At 37.8% G+C, this 21,932-nt stretch overlaps 1 protein-coding gene across 11 annotated transcripts in view; it reads right to left on the bottom strand.

The window, feature by feature from the left end:
* Window positions 1-21,932, bottom strand: part of MEF2C (myocyte enhancer factor 2C) — a 142,308-nt gene that overhangs the window by 48,997 nt on the left and 71,379 nt on the right. For all 11 annotated transcript variants that reach the window (XM_049794512.1, XM_049794510.1, XM_049794516.1 and 8 more), the window contains one exon: window positions 17,794-17,997. In XM_049794512.1, the coding sequence (XP_049650469.1) occupies window positions 17,794-17,997 (204 nt within the window). The remainder of the gene's footprint in view (window positions 1-17,793; window positions 17,998-21,932) is intronic.

Raw genomic sequence — 21,932 nt, 5'->3', positions numbered from 1 at the left:
GGAGGAGCTGGATGAAACTCCAGAACTGCATGATTATCCTAGAAAGCTGGTCCTTCGAGCAACTCTGTTTTCCTGAGGCATAACTTCTTCAAAAGTCATACTGCTTCTATCACTTTGCCCTTCCCTTGAGAAGAGTAGGCACTTCTCCCAAAAGGAAAGAATCAGACATGACAGAATTAGCAAAAAGTGGTTAGATTTTGAAAAGATTCTGAAGAATTTAGGAAGCTTTCCAGGCAAGGGAATTCTAAATTTCCATTACTGTAAATTGTGCCATCATGGAGACAAAAGATTAGCCCCTTTACATGAGAATATCCATGGGTTAAGCTGCTACCATATACCCCAAGAAGGTGCAGTTTAGCTCCCACTTCTGTTACTAACTTCCTGCATGGGCTTTGTTAATTCACTTTTCTATACTTCTCCCTCTATAAAAAGTTGAATGATAGTAATTACCAGTGTAACTGCGGTGCTATAAGAAGGAAAAACCCAGGCAAACTGAAATGTAGTCAGTAAGGAGTCTAAATTTAATATACACAGACAGATCCTCACATACACCTGCAAAAAAGTGGCTTATATGCTGCCTTCTGTACCTCAGTTAAATTAACAACATAATGGTCAGTTTCAGTACTCTGTTTGGGAAGGAAGAAAACTTGAGAAACAGAGCAGCTTCTAGCTCTTATCACTGCTTGAGAAAGCAGAAGTGGCACAGGCAGACTCAACATCTAGTCAGAAAAGTTCGACCAGAACTGGGGACGGAGTTTACAGAGCTACTAGAAAATTTGTGGCTGAGAAGGTAAAATAGAAAAGAAAACAACAACATCTTCATTCAGAAACTAAGCATCTATTTGTGAAAAATTCAGCGTCCTCCAGAAGCAGCTAAATCATACTTTAAATGTTAGGTTTTTTCATTGTAAAACTGGATTTCTTTTTTTGGACAAAATTATAGTTTTGTAAAGAAGAATTGGTATATTGGCCTGCCAAAGCCCTACTGTCTGAAATCTTCAAACCTTTAATCATATGGTATTCCCACACAGAGAATTCTGCGGGCTACAAAAGATGTTTCTGCTTGGGTCCCCTAATTCTGCAGGAGAGCTGCACAAATGGAACGAGATTTCCGTCTACTTCATTTCTTCCAAGACTTGGTAGAGGTGGGAATGAAGGTCGCTGTGAACACGTGCGTGACTTGTACTGTCTCACTGGGTGAAGACTTATCTGTGGGCTCTGACCAGCTTTGGTGGCTCTTGCCGCTGCAGCATCAATCACGGTGCAGAGCTGCCTGCTCTGCCCCATCGTCTGAGATTACTCACCCCATACCAGAGCTGCGGAGGTGGGGTGGCCGAGGGGTGGGCATGCATTCCCTTCCTCTGACTCTGCTGCGAAGGTGGTAACCTCCAAGGGAGGAAAGGCAATAAATAGCTTGGGGGTACTCACGTCTCCAGATACCACAGCTGTTTCCTCAGACAGCCTCAGCCGGAGCCTCACAGAGCCATGTTACATACAAGAAAGGGACCTTTTCTAATTGGGAATGCCAAATCCGGAGCAGCTTGAAGGACTGTATTTGTTTTAAAGAACTGACCTTCTTCGTGATTTATTACTTCACAGTGTTTTGCAACATGGACACAGGTAGCGTTTTGTGGACTATGTTCCTGAGAAAAAGATGGATCTTTATTGACTTCTGGTTATTCGAGAAAAATATTCAGAAGGCAGTAACATTCTGAATTTTTTTCTAACACGCTTAGCTTGTGTACAAGGAAGAACCATACTGGGTCGCTACCTAATGAGAAGCTGAAATCCATAGGTGAGCAAGCACCAGTCCCAGTCCCAAAATCTTGCCGTGCTGGAGGCCTGGACCAACTACAGACTGAACCTGAAACCATTATGTTGAGAGATGGAATAAAAGTATTTCCTATCGACGTTACTGTGGCAAGAAAACCGAGCCCATTTACTTATTCCATTATCTTGGCTATCTTCTAAGCCATTTGCAGCCATCAGCCTGCTGCGACAGTAGTGAGAGCTCTTTCCTAAGCTCTGCAGAGCATTTACAATGCAATAAGACAATCTAGAGGAAGGGTAAAGAGTACTACATGGAATGATAAAGGAATACTTCAGGTTCTCTAACATTTATTTTATGATTGAATATGAAAATTCAATTTTAAAATCAATCAGAAGCTGACTGTGCCAAAGAAATCAGAGACTGTGATAAGATTGAAGATGAGATTACCTCAAAATAAATGTGGTTTGCCTCTTACTATTGATATATTAAAATCAAAGATCTGGCAAAGAGATCCTGACTGATTTCAATGTGTCCAAGCTTTCACACAGCACTTAGAGCAGCAAAAGGGACCAACAGTGCCCTAAATAACCAAAATTTCAGTGAAAATCAGTAATGCTACAAGATCCTTTCCATGAAGAGGCCAGTGGGCATATAAGCGATGAGCATATAAGAATTTCTCCAGTTCAGAAGTGCACAATTTTGTTCCTAGTATCTGCGGAGAGGTTCACAGTCCTGAGGTTTGTCTGGAGTTTCTCAACAATGTGAAATTTTCCAATAAACTGCAGCAAAGCTTACTTACATTGATTGCAAAGTTTGGCAGGATTCCTGTTTCTGCCCGGGGTATGCTAGAACACCAGACCCCAGAATAAAATAGCGGTAGCAGGAATGGATGAGTACTTCTTTTATTCCTGCCACTGAATTGGTCATGGAGATCAGTAGGAAGCAGACTTAACTGCAGAATGTTTAGTCAGCTCTTTTGCTCCATCGCTCTCCGTGAAGGAGGAGGTGGAATTAAGAACATTTCTCCCATGAAAAAGACTGTACAGAAAGAGTAGGAGGATTTCTGAGACTCCTTAACAGGAAGGGAATGAAAAATTTAGTCTGTGGGAGAGACAAGAGGGGTTTCTATAAGCCTTGGGGACCCAGTGTTTCACCTCAAGTCCAAACCCAGAAGCATCTTACTTCTGTTCAGGCTACAGTTGTGAATCCCTCATGGGCACTACTATCAGGTGAGTTTAGTCCTGTTAAACAAACTCCTTACTATTGATGCGGGTTGAGTCAGAATTGTCAAATATAGTTATCTATGGTGGTCCCAACAATTCAAGGGTTCTGCTAATGAAGCCAATTAGGCAGAACCTCGTACACCTGCCAGTATTTGAAAGATATAAATGAAGACATCTCCAGGACAAAGAAATGAGAGGACACCTTTCTAAGCATCCTTTGGAACAGAAGCACTTTTTAAAGTGACGGCAGAGGAGAACGGTCAACGAGGAGTGTTCCCTCCTAGCCACATTGCTTTGAGCTTACACTGAAGCCATAATGAGCCGTCCACACCGCACTGCAATTCCCCTGCTGCAAGGAAGGGCCTTGTGACAGGAAAGGGCTATGGAATAGGTCCAATAAAGGCTTTAGGGATATAGAAAGCTCGATTTGGCAATACCTCCTATTCATGCACCTGACCTCCAGAGTGGAATTCACACTGGGTTAGGATCTGAGGCTTCCTATGCAGAGCACCGGAAGAGTTTGGTGCTACAGAGCAGGATCCAAACCTAGCAGCATGTGATGAAGCTGTGAGTGACCCAGACCAAGCAAACGGGGTTTCCGAAATCCTATCTCTTACCAGAAGTTACACTGCTTACCCAGGGCTGCAGAAACACCTTCATCCACAAAAGCCCTACTGGGCATTCAGGCGTTGACTCGGGCATACTGTCCCCTCCTACAGCTCATCTCTCCAAGACTTGGGGAAGAGTCACTCTTCCCTTTTAAGATTTTCTGTATAACAATGAGTGGTTAGAAACCTGCTGCAAAACTGGAAACACAGGTTCGGTTTCTTCCTTGATCTGAATGGGCTCAAATCTGTTGTCTCCCATATCCCTATAAGGGATAGGATTTACCCAGCAGTTCTAGATAGTTTAAACCTCTGCACTTCCCCGTAATATTTTGCTTTTGTGCATTAACAAATGCAGCATTTGTTGGGTCAGAGAAAGAGAACTCAGTAGCAGATAGAGCTCTGTGGCTTGTTACAGCATCTTTGTTTGAGGGAAGAGTCTGCTGAAATCTGATTTCTGCTCCAGAGCTGGTGTTTGCATTTTACGGTGAATAAACTTTCAATAAAATGCAGAAAGAATTCTTTAAGAAAGGAATTAAACTGAAGTCTCTGTCCCTTTGATAGCACACAAACACCAGCAATATCTTCTGATTCTGTTTTGTGAAAAGCTTGTGCATTGCATTGCAAATTGCTTTCCAGGGATATTTTGTTCATGGAGGACTGAGAGTTCCTAGATATCCTGGGAAAACACTCTCCATTTTGGCCCAGATTGGATTAATACTTAGTAAGCATAGTACAGGCCCTTAGGAATCTTCAAGATCAAATAATAAGATCTCTCACAAAGTTCATGTGCCTCCAGATTAGGCTTTTGGATGAATGAGTTTAGTTGCCATATTTTAAAGTTTATGTTTAGTCATTTCTGTGAAACACTTTCAGATATAGGATGGAAAGTACTGAGCATAATTATGAATTTTTATTCATAAATTAAACAATATATGTGGGTTGTGTGAAAATTTACATCTGAGAAGGCAAGATTCTTTTCACATAGTTTACAAAAATACAGATTATATGCTAAAGTACATTCCGGTAACTGCTGGAGACAAAAGTGTAAAGCTTCTATTTTCCTGATATATGTCTGAACATGCTAGAAGTACGTAATGACCAAGCCTCAGACTATAACAATGAAAGGAAAATTCATGTGTTTTTATGTTTTTCATGTTATAGCCATGATTCTACTATAGTAAGCTAAATATACTTTAAACACCAAACACTCCATTAGGAACTACTTCTTTGTCAAGATTTGGATCTCTTTTGATTCAATCTATAGCAGCAGCTGTGTGTTGTTTAAAGTACTCTTATTGACTCTTCTATAATTTGCTTTCTTTGAACAGCCTGTGTGCTGTAACATTTGATCAAAGAAATAAACGTATACTTTAACAACCCAAAGTAAAGTGCATGCACATTTTTATAACTCTGCACTATAAAATGTAATTATAGTTGTCTATAAATCACACAGGATGATATAAATAAATGGGTCTGAGATTTTTTTAATGCAAGCCTATCCAATATATCACGGATTTTTCCCTTTAACACCACTGTCTATCACGTAAAAGCATTAATGAACAGTTTAGAACACAGACGATGCAACTTATTTTAATGGAACTTTTTACTCCTCCATTAACTGCTAACCATATATAAAAACATTCATAGCAAAATTAAGTAAGGAAAACACAACAACTGAAAGTTGTGGATTTATAAATTACCACATAAGGAAAATGCTGATTGAAACTCTGTTTTAAAGGCTCTTTTTTAATTCAAAGAACAATGGCTATTTAACTACATTCAACAGTTCTGGACTATGGACATTAATTCACAGCTGACCACTAGACTTGGGATTATTAAAAATGTAGAACAATAAAGCATATGTGTTTGGGGTTTTATAGCCCTGCAAATCTGATAACTTACATTAATTTCAATCGTCTTTTATATAAACAAACACATAGAGGTCTCCCTGAATTCAGGGCAAATGGAGTCTAATCAATACAAACTACATAATACATAAAGGATGGATGCAAATTTTATAGTACACAAATAAATAATTAATTTATACCTTTTTACTGTAACAAGGAAGAAAAGTCAGCATATTTTGAAGTTTAACAGAACTTTTGCCAGAACTACAAAGAAACTATGGAAAGGCACCTCAAGAACAGAGAGTGTTATCTGTGTGCAGCCCAGGGAAGGAGAGGTATGGAGTTATTTTGCTTCGCGCAAACCAGAAGAGTAAGGTGCTCTGGCCTGAGCAAAGCACTGAAAATGCCAGCTCCCTAGCAGGTGGAGTGAAGTAGCCAAAAAGCCAGGATTAGACCGACTTTTTGTATCCCCATCCTCTCTGGTGATGAAGCACACCTGCTGCACCGTGCCTTTGTTACTCGGGGAAGGGGCTCACTTCTTGCCAATTCTCTGTGGTGTGGAAGGAAAGTGGGTCTTTTTACTTCTCAGTAAAGATCCATAAATGCTGCTCACGGTATGGACTGTTTAGGTCCCAGTCCTGTCACCCTTATTGACACTGAAACTGCTTCAGAAATGAAGCCATGATTCTGCAGGTATTTGCAGGAGCATTCAGCTTTCTTCCTGTGAATAGTCTCACTGTCTGAAACAGGACTTCTATGAATCTTTCTAGAAATAAGACCTACTCTAGTATTGCTCACTACAAAAGCTGACAGAATCCATAGAAATTGGTGTCTGTGCTAGGAACTGTAACCAGACAGTTTTGAAGTTAGTCAGAAGGCTCCCATTGGCCATTCTAGGCTTTAAACCAGGGGTCTAATTAAACCTGAACGGTGGACTTTACATGTCAGAGCTTTTTGGCTTTTGATAGTGTAGGGCTCTTTTTTCCTAATACAACTATGAGCAGTGGCTAAGGGCCGCATCTGGAAACACTTATACACTAAAAAAACCTTTGCCTATGTGTAAGCATATGACGAACTGTGCATCACTTGCTGATTTTGCTAGAAACTCAGTGCTGCATAATCTTCAACACTGGTTAGACAAAGAACGGTTGACAGTTTATGGGAGCCCAATAAAACAAAAAGCCTTGGGGGGGGGGGGGGGGGGAGAGGGCAAGGTCAGTAATTTGCATTAAAGATAGTTGTGAGGTAAGGGAAGATGTGGTATTTCTATACCTGTGATTATTACGACTGTGTAAGAATGCAGGTAAATAACCACATTTTGTATTTACCTTACAAAGCAGGGATGTCCCAATGATGAAAATGAAAAACGGGTTTGCTCACAAAAGCCTTTGTGTCTGGAACATAGCTATAAGTAGCTCACTATCTAGGTTGAAAATGGTAATGCAGGGTAGCGTGTCCTATTTTTCCATGCTTGCAGTGAAGATACAATACGGGAATTCAGCCTTGGTAATTACTAATACACCACACAGACACAATTACACCCTGTGTACTGCATAAAGGAATCACTTGTGGTCTGCCTCCATTACAAAGAGCAGTAGGGGGCCAACATGCAAGAAGACAAAATGCTTTACAAGGAGGAAGGAGACCAGAAGAGTCGATGTACCCAAATACAAGGACCTTGATTCTTTTTGGAGTGATTTAAGTCCCTTTCCATCAATTATCGTCCTTTGTCTCCAGAGTCTTATCACAAGCAGCATTACAGGAACTGAACAAAACAATACTCAGGCTCAAATAACCCTGTGAACTATGCTGACATTTCCACACCCTGTTGCTGTGTTTGACCAGGTTACTCAGATTTAAAAAAAAAAACAACAAAAACCAAAACCCCCCAAACTCCATACAGAACAACAACAAACATTCCTGTTTTAAATAACATGCTCAACCCTTCCTGGTGTCTTTTCTGCCATCTAGTATTACTGATACCTTGCACTGCAATACCGCAATGGTGATGTGATATAAAAACCTCTGTAGCACAAAACAAGACTGACTTTCTTTAATATGACAGCTTTTCAAATGAAAAGTTCCTGCTTTGCAGGGTTCTCAAAAGGTTTATTTTAAAGTTAATTAGATCCTGCCCCTTGCCATTCCCATCTCCTCTACCTTGGTGAAATTTGAGTTTCGGATAAATAAAAGAATTGCAAACAAAAAACTTCACTTGTACGTATGCAGAAGTGCTCTGCAGCTAAAGTTTGATTTCTCAGTGAAATAAATCAGCTGTCTACTCATTCACTTTTCCTGCTCAGAATCAGAGTAATAAATTTTTCTTTCTTATTGATATGTGAAGTTCTGAGGGCACAATTTTAAGTATGAAATCAATGAAAAGCATCTATTTTTTCATTCATTCACACTAGATATGTGACATTTCATGGTAATTCTTGACAGAACATTGCAGTCATTGCTCATCTGAAAATAAATTAAAAAACATGTGGAAAGTAAAAAAAAAAAGAACCTTAGTAAAGTCAGCTATTTTTGACAGTAAGTTAGCCTCTGTGAAACAAAGCCTTGTCTTTCAGAAAGTGTTTACGATCTATGAGGAAAAAAAAAAAATATCCTTGGGCTAAAATGTTTATTGGCACCTAGGAGTCTGAAGAGACCAAGTCAGGCCTGTGGTTTTTTGAGGGCACTTTATCATTGCCTGCATTCTTAAAGGGATCTGTGAATGAATAGAGCTGGATTACTCAGCCTTCTATTCCACGCCTATTCCTCTCCATTTTCCTTGGCAAGACTGAGAGCCAAGCTATTTTTAGTTAGGCAGTTTTCTATTTTTAGACAAATATCAGTTAAGAGACATTGTTAGGAAAAATTTAAAAAAAGAAAAACACAAAAGGGGGAGGGTATGAGGCTTCCCATCTCATATTGTGAAGCAAGCCCTTCAACCTGTAACTCCAGGCGTTTCAGCTGCTTCCAATCTTGGAAAAATAAAGAAAATTCAGAGTTCAGGGATTTAAAAATAAACCTACCCTCTGGCAAACAGACCAAAATACAACAAGCTGTTACTATGTGAAACAGTGACTACAAAAACAAAGAACATTCTCCAATGACTAGATTGGGATAAAACTTTGGAGCTATTAAGTTATAAGAATGTTACACAGACATGTAAGATTTTTCCAGCTTCTCAGCCAGATATATCATGTTTTGGAGAAAGAAACAGTGATCTGTGAAATAGACCTTGCTCTAAGAAATACAAATTTAAGTTCCCAGTTTGACAAAGAAAGGAACTATGAACAGAGTTTGAAACACATTTATATTCTGCACATATTTTTCACCTCTGTCATCACAGCATTTTTACAAATCTGTCCAAAACTTTCCCTAAGTTATTAAAATATTTTTTAAATTATTACTAAGAACAAAAGAATAAAAGAAAAATAATGTGGGGACATGACCAATAACAAGAACTGATCCTCAATAAGTAAAAATCAGGAGGTCCAGAGCTCCCTCTGTGTATACTCAAAAATAGCTTTTGCTCTACCATGTGCTCCAGAGCAACTAACTTTGCATCCATTTTAGTTTTCTCTGTCCCTGTTGTCTTCTTCCAGGTATGGAAAAACAAGCTATCAGGTGAGCTGCTTCACTTTCATTTGAGATACATTAGGATTACAAACTATGTTTCACGCTAAGCAAATCCTTGTTGCAAATAAATCATAGTGGAAAACTTGTTTTTTTTTTTTTTTTGAGAGAGAAAGAAAGCAAAACAAAACAACTCATTATGCAACTTTCCTTTAGCTGCATTTTTCACATACTAGATTAATCTGAAATATACTAGGAAAAAAACCAATAGTGTCAACACTTGACCCTCTACATTTCTTTCTAGGCTGCAAAACATCAGAAGTCTATCACTTATTAGATGCACAGCAACAGGATGCTGCAGAGTTATCAAGGAAAGCTTAAACAATAGCCTGTGGATGGAAAGATAAAGAGTCAAAAATCTCATGTAGATAAGTGGGAGGAAGGGAATAAATTGCTATCTATTGGATGTAGTAGAGGGACTGATTTGGACAGTCCCACTGACTGGAACAGCAGTCCCATTGAGAGACTACTTTGCACAGAATAGAATTGCCTTCCACAGTTTTCCACCTCTGAAGTTTTTCTTGTGGTCTTGTAACAGCTAATATTTACATAAAGCCTAAATTGATGGAATAATAAGATTAGGTAAGAATATAATCTTTTGTTGAAAAAGGATTTCTGAATTAATTGCTTGAAAAATGAAATTAAGAATGATAAAGTGCAGACTTTTTTAGTATTTTTGAAAATGGGATATTTTCCCCTCCAAGATCTTTTTGTACTAATCATGGTTAGGAAAAACATAGAAAAATCTCACATGAGGATATTAGGTTACAAACACATTTTCCAAAGGCTGAAAACTCAGAAGGCAGACAAAGAAAGACCAAAGGAATATTACAAAAATGCTGAAGATCTTGAAGTCAGTCCCATGATTTTGTCATACATGAGGTTAGCAATAATGGTTTGGCTCATATTTACTAAAAATGAAACAAGAAGTAAGCATTTAAAAAGCCTAAATCATCATCCAAAGGAAATTCTTTGGCCAGTTGACCCTGTCCAATCATCTCCTGGCCTGTGGAAACTGGTAACAGTAGTTGGTTTTTTAACAAGCTGGTCTTCAACCAATTTACAAAGGAAATCAATAATGCTATCCCCATTTTACAGATAGGGAAGCTGAAGCATTAGGAGGAAATGTGACTTGTCCAAGGTCATACAACAGTATTTGGCAAAGCTATTAATAAAACCCAAGTCTCATGAGTCCTAGTCCAGAGCAGTATCCAATAGACTGTACTGTCTTTAGATCACCCTGAATAACCTTTCTTACATACAGGCTTACTTTCTATACTGTCCCAGATCTTCAGCCCATGGTAGCTGAAATAATTCCCCTGATTTCAACAGCTGAAGAGCTGACTTGATGTGTATTTCACAGCTTGTTAATATGCAGTATTATGTTATGATGACAAGAGAAGAAAATACACATACTGCATCAAACAAGCTACAACAGTTGCCTTACTTTTCCTAAAAAGAGCACATTTAGAGAGTTACGTGGGCTTATTTACTACAAATATACAGATAAGAGTCTTAATTGATATGAAGAGGCTTTCAGAATCTAATTAACCTCCCAGCTAGTCATTAGCTCTGTGACCTTTAGAAATAATTGACAGAAGGAATTTTTTTCCTCTTCATCTCATTCAGAACTTCCACACCAAGTGACTAATCCTACGTGTGCTATAGGACCCACAGCACACCTGTAAGAACTGATGGGATAATGTGCAGTAAAGTCCATCAGCAAAACAGGGCTGTGGCATTCCTCTCAGGCACAACGTACTGCCCATGTAGCATGTCACCTGCATGCACCTTTTGCTGCCTAAGTGCCATCCTCATCAACTCTAACCTTCCAATGTGCTAAAGCTGTGTACTCAGTTTTAAGTCTCAAGTCCCTCAAGCCTGTAGGAGATTTAGTAGTATTTCATGCCTATTAACACTCTGTTGCTGGTCACACTAGAAGTGATCAGATTTTCAATTCAAGCTAGTTCTTCTACAAACCTGTGGAAGTATTCATTGCTATCTATCATTAGTTGCATGTTTCCATTATACACTTTTTTTTTTTTTTTGAGAGCAAAATGCTTTTTTAACAAGCAGTAACACACACACAAAAGCAAAGTTCTGAATTCCACCACCCTATAGGGCTTGGTATTACTTTGCTTCCTACCATCTTAACATTAAGGTCTGTAAAGATGTCTCTGTGTGTTGTAAAACACAAAGGATGTGCAATTTGCAGGGAGAATTTCACATGTCCATAAGCTTACTTCTTCCCCTTGGGGGGAAATGTTGCTGCAAATGGCACTTAACTCTCTTGCTATGTTCAGTTCATGCTCCCTCATCAAATACAGGAGTCCACTGGGGCAGGGAAAATACTCCGCAAAAGGTCAATTCATCAGCAGTTACTAGAGCAATGAAGATGTATGACCCTATGCGAAACAAGTTAAAAAGACAATGCTAGATGCTGACTAACTATGAAAAAGAATCTATAATTTGTAAATTATTTAAAAATTTGACATATTATGGCAAATTAGAACTACTTTTTTTCCCTATGGCCAACCAACAACCCCATCACCACAGCCCTAGGATAATTAAAGTCTCCTAGAGTAGCTCAGGCTAATTCTTGATGAAGTCTTCAGTATCACTAAAAGCAAGAGCTCACCCGATGCGAGTTTTTCCAAACTTACACAATTTCAGTGAGAAAGAAAAGAGAAAACAGGATGGAGGGCATCAAGTGTAATGGAAAAGTGATCCCTAACAGGCAGACTGAAGGAGTAGCTGGTCAGACAAGAGACAAAGGAGAGCACAACAGTGACAGTCTCAGGGACATGAAGACAGAAAAAGAAGTACGTACTGGAGTACAACTGACAAGAGATTAAGAAGGATGAAACTGAGGATGAGTCAAAGATGAGGAGACCCTCAGAAATGGTCAAAAGATGGTCCTCGGTACGAGAGGTACAAACATTGTTTGATGGAAACAGGATTGATGATGATACATGGAGAATCATGTTACTGGATCATCATCACCTTATTTTGCTACCTGTTCTTACTGTGCCATGTCTGAAGTAGGGCTACAAACACTTTGAGGCAGGACCTGTTAGTGTGCATTAGAATAGGGCAAAATTGCAAGAGTGAGTGAAGAGGTGGGTGAAATGGCATAGTATGCTTGATAAATAGTTAGATGAACACCCCGCCCCCCCCACCCCGTGAGTACGACAATATATAGCTGAGAAGCCAAATGAGGATAAGGTTTTATTGAAACAGCGGGATATGACGACATATTGCAGGAGCTGAGATCTTCCTATATGTAAAAGTCTATGTTGAGGACCCTGAACTCCTCCTGAGTGTGAAAATAAAAAAGAAAAAAAGGAGTAGCTGAAGCCAGATGCCAGTGAAAGATAGAGCCAAAGGCAGATAGCAAGACAGATACTTCAGAAAACGAAGACACTGAGGTCATAGAAGAGTTCTTGTAAGATAAAAGACAGCTGCAAAGATCAGACAGATGTATGTGCATGCATGAAAAGTAGCAGTTTTAAGTAGTGAACTTTACAAAATTCAAAGAAGATTTGTGGGTGATCAGCATTGATAACATAGAACCTCCGTTAGGAAAGAGAAAAATGGAGGAAGTTTGTGTTGTTCCTCCTTCTTCTCTACCAGTGATTAGCGGTATGGCAGGGGAACTGTGGAGGTGGATGTATGTTGGCCAGAAAACGGAAGATATATTTAACGGGATGAATTTGACAGGGCTGACCTAGTAGGAGAACTTGAGTTAAAGGTAGTGACCACTGAATCAGCAGAGGAATAGAAGCCCGTTTGAGAAAGAGGGACAATAAGAACAGCAGGGTCAAAGAAACTGATGGATCAGGGGCTTAAAAAAAGCTGAAAGATGAAGTGGTTAGTGATTTGTGGAGGAATGATTTATGTGCGCACAGAGCAAGGATCAGCATATTAGGCTCAGTATCTAAGAAACTGAATCAAAACCAGGACTTAGTAAAAACTCACTAGAGGTCTGCTAAAGCTGAGACAGTAGCTGATGCTTTGACATGAAAGAAGTGACAAGGAAGAAAGGACAGAGAGAGAGAAAACAGGCAGGAATTTTCACCTTAAATCAGCAAAGCCTTGATGGCTTAGCTTAAGAACCACAGTAGATTTCTGTAATATGGTTAGGGTTGTAATTACATTTGCAGCCAAGATGCAAAACATTTCCTTGTATTCCTACTCTGAAATATGTTCCCTACAATCTAAGGGCAATGTCCTTTCTGAGCTCCTAAGCAGTGGGCTTACAGTGCTTTGGCACTGGATTCTTGCTACTCACAGTAGTGTGGCAGTGAAATATCACTGAAATAAGTTGCGTTACCTCCACTTCTGTTTTACAGAAACAAGGAGAGGATCTGGCCCCATTTTAAAGAAATGCAAAAAATGCATAATGCATGTACTTGGCTATTGTAAAATTCTCACATTTACTCTTCCCCATTTCCTCATCGCCGTAAGAAAATTATTGCCTAGTCCTATGCTGATAATGTTAAACAACAAGCTCATACGGTAAGTCTTTTCTGATAGAGCTGAGAGGAACTGGGTGTATTGATAAACTTGTAAGGACAGATTGGAACTCTAGTTGTAAAAACACTACTGCTGCACCAAAGACTGTGTACCAAATGCCACAGGATTTTGTAATAAGACAAAATGTAATCCCATTTTAAAGTAAAGAATTACAAATCTTCTGGTAATTATATCACAGGGTTTTAAATGACAGCTGCTGAATATATTGTTGTTGGTATTTACATAACAGCACTTTGAAGTTAGTGTAAAGATGAAATTAATCTTTTTTTCCTCAGTGTCAAAGGAACGCTGCACAGGTTTTGCTATTCCTTAAAATATGTTACTATATCTAGCAACCAACGTGCCCTTTTTATCTAAAGCAAAATTGAATGAACGACTGTGGAGTGAGTGGTTTGGGGGGTGAGGATATAAAAGCTTCAGTTTCAAGAATCCAGTTAACTCTAAACAGAACTTTCAGAATGAACATTTTTTTTTTTTTTCCAGTACTAATGCATATCATAAAACCTCCACACAGATTTTGGTAAGACTCACTGTTGTGACTGTTGTGACATTGTCACTGTTGCTTAAAATGGGTAAACTTGAGTGTTGAATGCAAATATTTTCCCCTTCACAAGTAGACATTGACTTTTAGTTACCTGTGGATGTTGTAATTATATTTACTGGGTAATAACTGAAACACATTCAGCTGGGAGATAATTTTTGTGATCTAAAGAACTCAGATATACCAAATTGCATGTTAATTTACTCCATTTTGAATGAGGAAACTGGAAAAGACCATCTCAATTATATTTATTACATGTAAATAAAATTACTACATGTTTAAAGAAAGTATAAGCTTTTTGTTTAAATCACTAAACCAGAAGAGCTCAAAGCACAACAGTAACTGAACTTTATGATTCTCTTAATATTAGCCACTCCATTTTACACTGTGACAGATGTAATCAGATCATATCCTTCGAAGCTGGGTAGGACAAAATTGCTTGATTTGCAGTAATACAAGTATTAAAATTAATGTCAAACACTTTTTTCCTTGAAAAGCAGTGTAATGTTTGTTAGATGTATGACACTTGGTGTCTTCTGATACTTCAAATAACAAATTATGGCCTGAAGACTCAGTCCTTCAGAAATGCTAAATATAGTTAATCCCAGTAATTAAACTGAAAACATTTGCTTAATAAAATTAACAGCTTTAGCCAGACCTACATGAAAATTCATGTAATTTTTCCATTTGAATAGCAGTGGCTTAACTTAAAAGTAATTAACTACATATTAGAGACCTACATTTTTTATTTTCTTTGAATATAGACTTTTCAAAGAGTTATACCACTTTCTAATGAGTGATAACACAGTTCTACCACAACCAAAAAGTAACTAAATAGTTAATATTATGCTGAATTTGAACAGAAATTGGATTCTAAATTAAAGACCTTTATACGGTTGACAGTTATATTTCAAATTTTCCTAAGTCTACCTAAAAAAGTTTTCTTTCTCTAATACTGTGCAGATATCTGTGAACACAGCTATGCTCTTTCCATCCACTGAAATATAGTTATTGAACAGTCATTTAGTTGAAAATCATCAGATTTAATAATACTGTCTGATTCTCAGCTGCTGTTGATTGCTCTGGAAGAATAAGATTAAAAACTTATAAGTGTGAAATCTAGCTGTCTGAAAGCAAAAAAAAATTGACTCCTTACAAGGAAAAGATGTGTAATGTAGTCAGTTTAACTGATCAATTTAAATATTTAAATGTGTGGCAGATTTATATCCTGTACCTAAAAATATATCCAAACTATGCTAAGAGTCAAGCCATTTCTCAGGCTGCATACTTTCATGGGCTCTATTCCTCCATTCTACTTGTAACTGTGATGTTAATTATCAAGTAAAGGCATGATAATACGAAACCCTTGTTCAAAGCCTACACCCTGTACAAGTACTCCTTTGATCCTGAAACAGTACTGGCATTGGTGTGGCTTGAGTATTTTGCATTACAGGCAGAACATTGAAAAATGTAACAGCAAAACAATCAAATGACTGAATTCAGAGCTGACAGAACATATGGAAAAACTACAAACATGTACTTCATTTGGCCTTTTCTGCCTATTGTTAGATTACTCAATTTAAATAATGCTTATTTCAATTACCTACTTTTATTTGGCTCCTTTCAGAGGAGTGAAAAGGGATGCCCACCAAATTTTGGGTATAGCCAAAAAATCACATGTCTGCATGCAAAATTGCCTATCAGCCTATCTGAACTGGCCCACTATTTTTGCAGGAAAGGGACTTTGCTGGTACAGAGAGTGCTTTTTCTGAAAATCTCGAAGTTACAACAAAACAGACATTATTTTAGATTTTACATTTTCACTCAAGTTTCTTGAAAAACCACAGTCCTCATGATCAAAGGTATTCATTCATTGTGAAGCATATAATAAATCCCTAACTACTGGCTTACTCACCTATTCCCACAAGAAAGCCTGCAGGAAGAAGTAAAGATATCACAGGAAACTTTTTCTGCTAAGAATATTCTGGCTTTTTGCCACTAAAAGAGGACAGGGCATTATTTTGGGACAGAATTTGAATTCCGCTGGAGAGGACATGGGCTTACCAGAGCTAGGTGACAGGAAAGGCTTCATGTCTACGAGATTTTAAGTAAAAGAGGAAAAGAGATGATGGAGTGGAGGAAGAAATTATGTACTTTCCTTTTAGTCTTAACTCTCATAAATTTTTGTTCTGCTGTCAGAACATCATCCTCTCCTAGTAAGGGTGAAAATCAGCTGGGAGATCATGAAGGAAGAAAAACAGTATCATCCTATATGTTGACATAAGGATAGACAGAAAAGTGATACACATTCCTGGGTTGCAGTCTTTGCCAATCTACGGTGGTGTGACTGTGACATCTTGTAACAAGTGTAACGATGTCTATTATACAGTATTTTTCCTCCATCAAAAATGTTTTATATGTAATTCACACACTTTCTTCCATTGCTAGTCTCAAACACATGACTAACCCAGGTGAAGATTCCAAAAGCACTGAAGTCTCATTTTAGATGACACCCAGATTATTTAAAAATATGAAACTAACACCTTTAATAGGATCTGAAATAATCTAAGCGTATATAGGCCATGGTATTCAGCAGCAATTATGAATAAATTTTCACTCATCTTTAAGACAGGACCTCATCCTTCCAATACTGTTTAAAATGATACCATTAGATACCTAATCACTTAGGTGCTTTGAAAACAGGAGTTGTGTAAGTCATATAACCAATTTCTTGGGTATTACCCTGAGTGTTTTGCTATTGCAACAAAATCATTGAAAGCTTCATTTATTTTGCATGGCTTGAATCCTAATGCGATTATAAAGTAAACTGACTTTTCTGCAAATATCAGAAGCTTAAAATGGAAAATCTTAAATTTTAATTAATAATTTTCAGTAATTTTAAATAAAACTTGCCCTATATAATCTTTTTAAAAATAATTACAGGGTGTCCCTAGCATTCTGATAGTATTGCTTTGATACTGTTATTATTATATTATGGTAACAGCATTCCGTGGTGAGGTAGCCGAAGCATTTGTTACTGCGCAGCTCGTAAATATAATTTTCCTGCATTTTATTAAACCTCCTGCTTCTGTAGATAATCAAAAAGCTAAACAAGTCAGTCGAATGCCTTAAAGCAGTGACTCTAAATCTTTTCTTCCACATCTTTTACACTATATTTTTCAGCTCCTCCTGGGTGGAGGGCATTATAACTTTTGGAGCGAGGAGACACGGCACGCAATGTTTTCTGGAAGGCATGTCCCTGGGAGCGACTAGGAGACGAAGGGGAGATTCAGCCGGGAGGTAGCGGCCGAGGCATGGAGAGGGCGAATGGGACAAAGCAGCACAGAAAGCTGGACGACAGGGAGACGGAGATCCCATCGCGGGCGTTCCTGCTGCGCGCGCGGGACTCGGCGGGATGAAACTGGCAGGTCAGAAAAGACGTGGATTCCCTCCGGTCTCTGCTGCACCACCCCCAGCCCCCAGACCAGTACCCCCTTGTCCCCGCTCTCCTCTCCTGCCGCTATGTCACCTCCAGGGTACGTTCTGCAACCCTTGAGAAAGATGGCCAGGCCTCGAGCTTTGAGAACCTGCGTCCCAGAGCAAAGGAAAAGAAGAATCCTCGGAGAACGCAAAATCTTACCTCAACGATATCCGAATTTGTTCGACTCTCATGCGGCTCATTGTACTCGGTATATTTCAGCAACACTTTGTCCATGTCAGTGCTGGCATACTGGAACAGTTTGTTGGTGCTGTTGAAGATGATCAGGGCAATCTCACAGTCACACAGAACACTCAGCTCATAAGCCTTCTTCATTAACCCAAATTTCCTCTTTGTAAATGTCACCTGGAAAAACAGAAAAAAAGGTCCGTCAGAAATCCCCAAGCTGGTCTTTCTTCTTTTTTTTTGGAAATACATTGTGTGACTTCTGTAGTCTTTGAATTGAACACCTTCAGAAGGCAAATGCATTAATATAAATATAGTTCCAAAACAGAATAGAAGTATATGTGTGTGTTACGGAAGTGAGGAAATATACCCAATTCTCACTGCACAAAACTCGAAGTACAGGTAAAGAGCATGGGGCATTTTCATCAAGTAGTGCTATGAAGTGTTGATACTGCATCTTTCTCTGTACCTTTTAAATTCATATACTCTTTATACTGCATACATCTTCCCCATAATATTCTAAAACTGCACCTCAGATTTGCAGCTGTAAATAGTTTGAACACATGCAGGCAATTCTTATTTTTGATAGTGATTGACTTTGATTCCTTGCCCCCCAACTCCTGCTAGATTTTTAGTGAAGACATTATTTCATACAGCATTTAAGTTGTGTAAAAGAGATACATTGCTCATATAAACACACTCACAATAGTTTTGAAGTGTTAAAAATTCACTCATGTGAGAAATGAGAATTACAAAGCATGAATGAAGAACAAACAATAGCTGGCCAACAACAAATACCACCCTAGAAACAAGGTCTTTTCTAAACACAGACGTAGCATACTTTATTTCATTTCAAATTAGATGCTTAGAAATATGAATGGGTATTTTTTAGTGCAAAGGACTTTGCGTCATATTATACAGGAAAAAATAGGGATGTGCTTTTAAGTTCTCCGTAGATCAGCTAATGCCCTGACATCATGCAAAACCCAGGCAGAATGAAAAATAGCATTACTCTGTACAAACCCATAATTTTCCACAGGGACTGTTTTGACAACGAAAGGCGTGCACATCAAATAGATGGGTTTTTTTTTCCTCTTCTTTTCTGCACTAGCTTACAAGTTCCAGTAAGGCATGTGACTCAGAACAAGAAACTACCATGAGCTGTTTAAGCTAGTTATATGGTTGAATATTTCTCCTTCTTCTGTTTCTTCATATATGCAATTTCCTTAAGGACATACAATGACTGTGATTTTTTTTACATCTATTTTTTTCTCTAATAATTTTCAGTGACAAGAATTTTTAAGAGGAAAATACGGTTTTGCTAAGCCTATCATTCATCAAATTTAACATGTAGTCAAGGTATTTGATATGTCAAGGACAGGCACGCAACCAAGTTTATAGGTCTGCCTAATCCTGCACTTGTTGCTACCATTCCTTAATACCCATAAGCAGTAGCACCTCTGCACTTTAATGCTAAGGCAAGAAGATTCGTCTGTACATGGTTCATATGGCTGCTGTTTTATCTTGTCACACTCCTAATGCAAGTTAATGCTAACTGTGACCCTAGACTACCTTAAAATCCCAGCACGTCAGGCCATGGAAAACGTGACCTTTAAGTATTGCTAATCCCTGTTTGCTAGTCCGTCTCAGAAAGATGAGGCTCTGTGCCAATACTATGAACATTTATTGTCCCAAATGTATACTGAATATTATTCCTCTTATTGTCATTTCAATCTCTTTAGCCTCTGTCAACGTACTGTTACAAAAAGATGGATTGCCATTAAATACAATTATTCAAGCATTTTAGAAACACACTTTCCACAGCACTGGTCTCAAATATCCATAATTGATAGTAAGTTCTTTCTAAATTTGTCCATGTCAATGGCTTTAGATATTTGGAATGAATAATGAGATAGGTAACAAAACTTCATTCAAATTCTGAAAAAAATCCTAGTCTTTCAAATAGGCCTTTAATGTTTTCTCTGATTACAGAAAAGTGCAATGCATTTATTGAAACATATATATATAAAAGCATGTTTTAGAAAATGCTAAACATACAGAAAATAAAATGTACTAACTCATCATATTTTTCAGCATCTAAAATGCCTTTCAATCAACTTCTTGACCACAGTGCTGTAGGTGGAGTGTCTCTGTACAGTATGGTTTCTGTGCAACAGAAACCTCAGAATTTAGCACGTTACAGCTTCTTACCATCAAAGTACACTCCAGTACAGAAATATCTTTTAAAGCCACTGTTTGTGTTTACTGTTAGGTGCTCCTGAACATTTAGAATAACCACACAGCTGTGCTGCATAGCACATACTTATTTCATAATACTTATCACCAGAATGATACTGGTTAAGAGTTCCTTTTTGTGGAGAGTGAAAAAAAAAAAAAAAGAACAGATCAGCTAGATCTTTTTTTTCCTTTCTTTAATATATAATTTTAATTGCTCTGAATTTGATTCGTTTTTAACTTCTTGATCTTTCTAACATATTCTAGATCTATCAGATAATGCTTTCTGCCACTGCTGATAAATGCACTAAAAACAATTATATCTACTACTGTTTCTGTGGTGATATGGAATACCACTTTTCTTTTAAAATATGTCATTCATTGTGGCTTATCTTTACGTATGTATATTACATATATATATATATGCAAACTTATACTTTTACAACAGTTTATAGTAGGGGTGAACTTGTATTTTCAAATGTATAGTGAAAGGTCAGTAACTTCAGAAAAGTTTAAGAATACTCTTCAAGCCATTTAAAAAAAATTATCGTTTTGCATACTTTCTTCTATGTGGCTACATAAGGAAGATGAATATACTTCTCTTCCGTATGCTAAAATATTTTTGTGATCAATATAAGTAGACAGTATCTTTATTACTTAAATTTTTGGGGGTCTCAATTTGTTAACTATTTGTTATCTTAACCATACTCACCCAAACTAAAAGCATCTAATAAATATTGTTGAAAGTAACAGATAATATTCTAGTATTGCAGCAATTTTGCTGAGTGTTAAAAATTAGCAAAAATTATTTAAAGCATTTGGTCTCTTTCGCCTAGGTGGAAGGCAGTGTGCAGCATACACTTAAGAAGCTCTGACTACACTTGAAGTGACATAGGGCTCAGAATAAACAAGACACACACAGTCCACATGAACACAAGCTTTTGAGTAGCTGTAGCTACAGTACCAAAAAATCCAGGTGGTCACATAGTCTTATTATCATATACTGTGTTCAAAGTTCTCAGTCATGCTAAGTGTCATATAACAATGGAAAATGTTACTTTGTCATTTGACATAGAGAATACTAGTGAGACTGAAAGAAAACACACATATAGTGATACAATTCATCAACATATTTAAAAAAGGACATCCAAAAATGTGCATGCATTTCAATATCTGTTTAATATTTAACTTTTTTTTCAGCAGCAAGAGTCAAATCACTACATATTCCTTCCTGACAATACTAGTCAAGATATGATTAATTATCCCTGCTGTCTAAACCACTGCTAATTTGTAGGTGTTTTTCAGTTCACAAATTTTCTCCTCTTTAGGAGAATGATAGGCAATTTAGGAAGTCCTTCTCTTTTTGGGATATAATATTTTATAATGACAGTGTGAGAACTGGGGAGAATGAAAGTGGAGTGGAGGGAGGAAGTGGAACAGATAAGAGGCCAGCATTCAACTGTCTTTAAAACCTTGTAAAGCATGTGTACGTAAAACACAAGGTTTGAAACTCTGACACAATTTCTAGATACTGTTAAGAGGCACTTTTATGCATAGTTTTCTATGTATTGCAAAAAGAGCAGTGTGCGGAGAGTACCACATTTACCTCTGAAATATTCCAAAAATAACCTAATTCCATCCCTTCATATTAACTGAACACCCACTAGTCTATTACATTTGTCTTAGCCTTATGGTTATTTTACTTATTTAAAGGTTACTTTAAAAAATTTAAGAGACAAACTACCCTCATAACACGAATGGCGGTACTGAGAAAGTAGGTTACTAAAGCCTGGAGCATTTTTGTATATAAAAAAAGTATAAATGCTGATGACTTTATAGGCTGTAAGCAAATCAGATGCTGCTTTCAAGTACTGGGAAAA

The sequence above is a fragment of the Accipiter gentilis genome, chromosome Z, assembly GCF_929443795.1.
Source record: "Accipiter gentilis chromosome Z, bAccGen1.1, whole genome shotgun sequence".
Taxonomy (NCBI): Eukaryota; Metazoa; Chordata; class Aves; order Accipitriformes; family Accipitridae; genus Astur; species Astur gentilis.
This window is presented reverse-complemented; position numbering and strand designations above follow the sequence as displayed.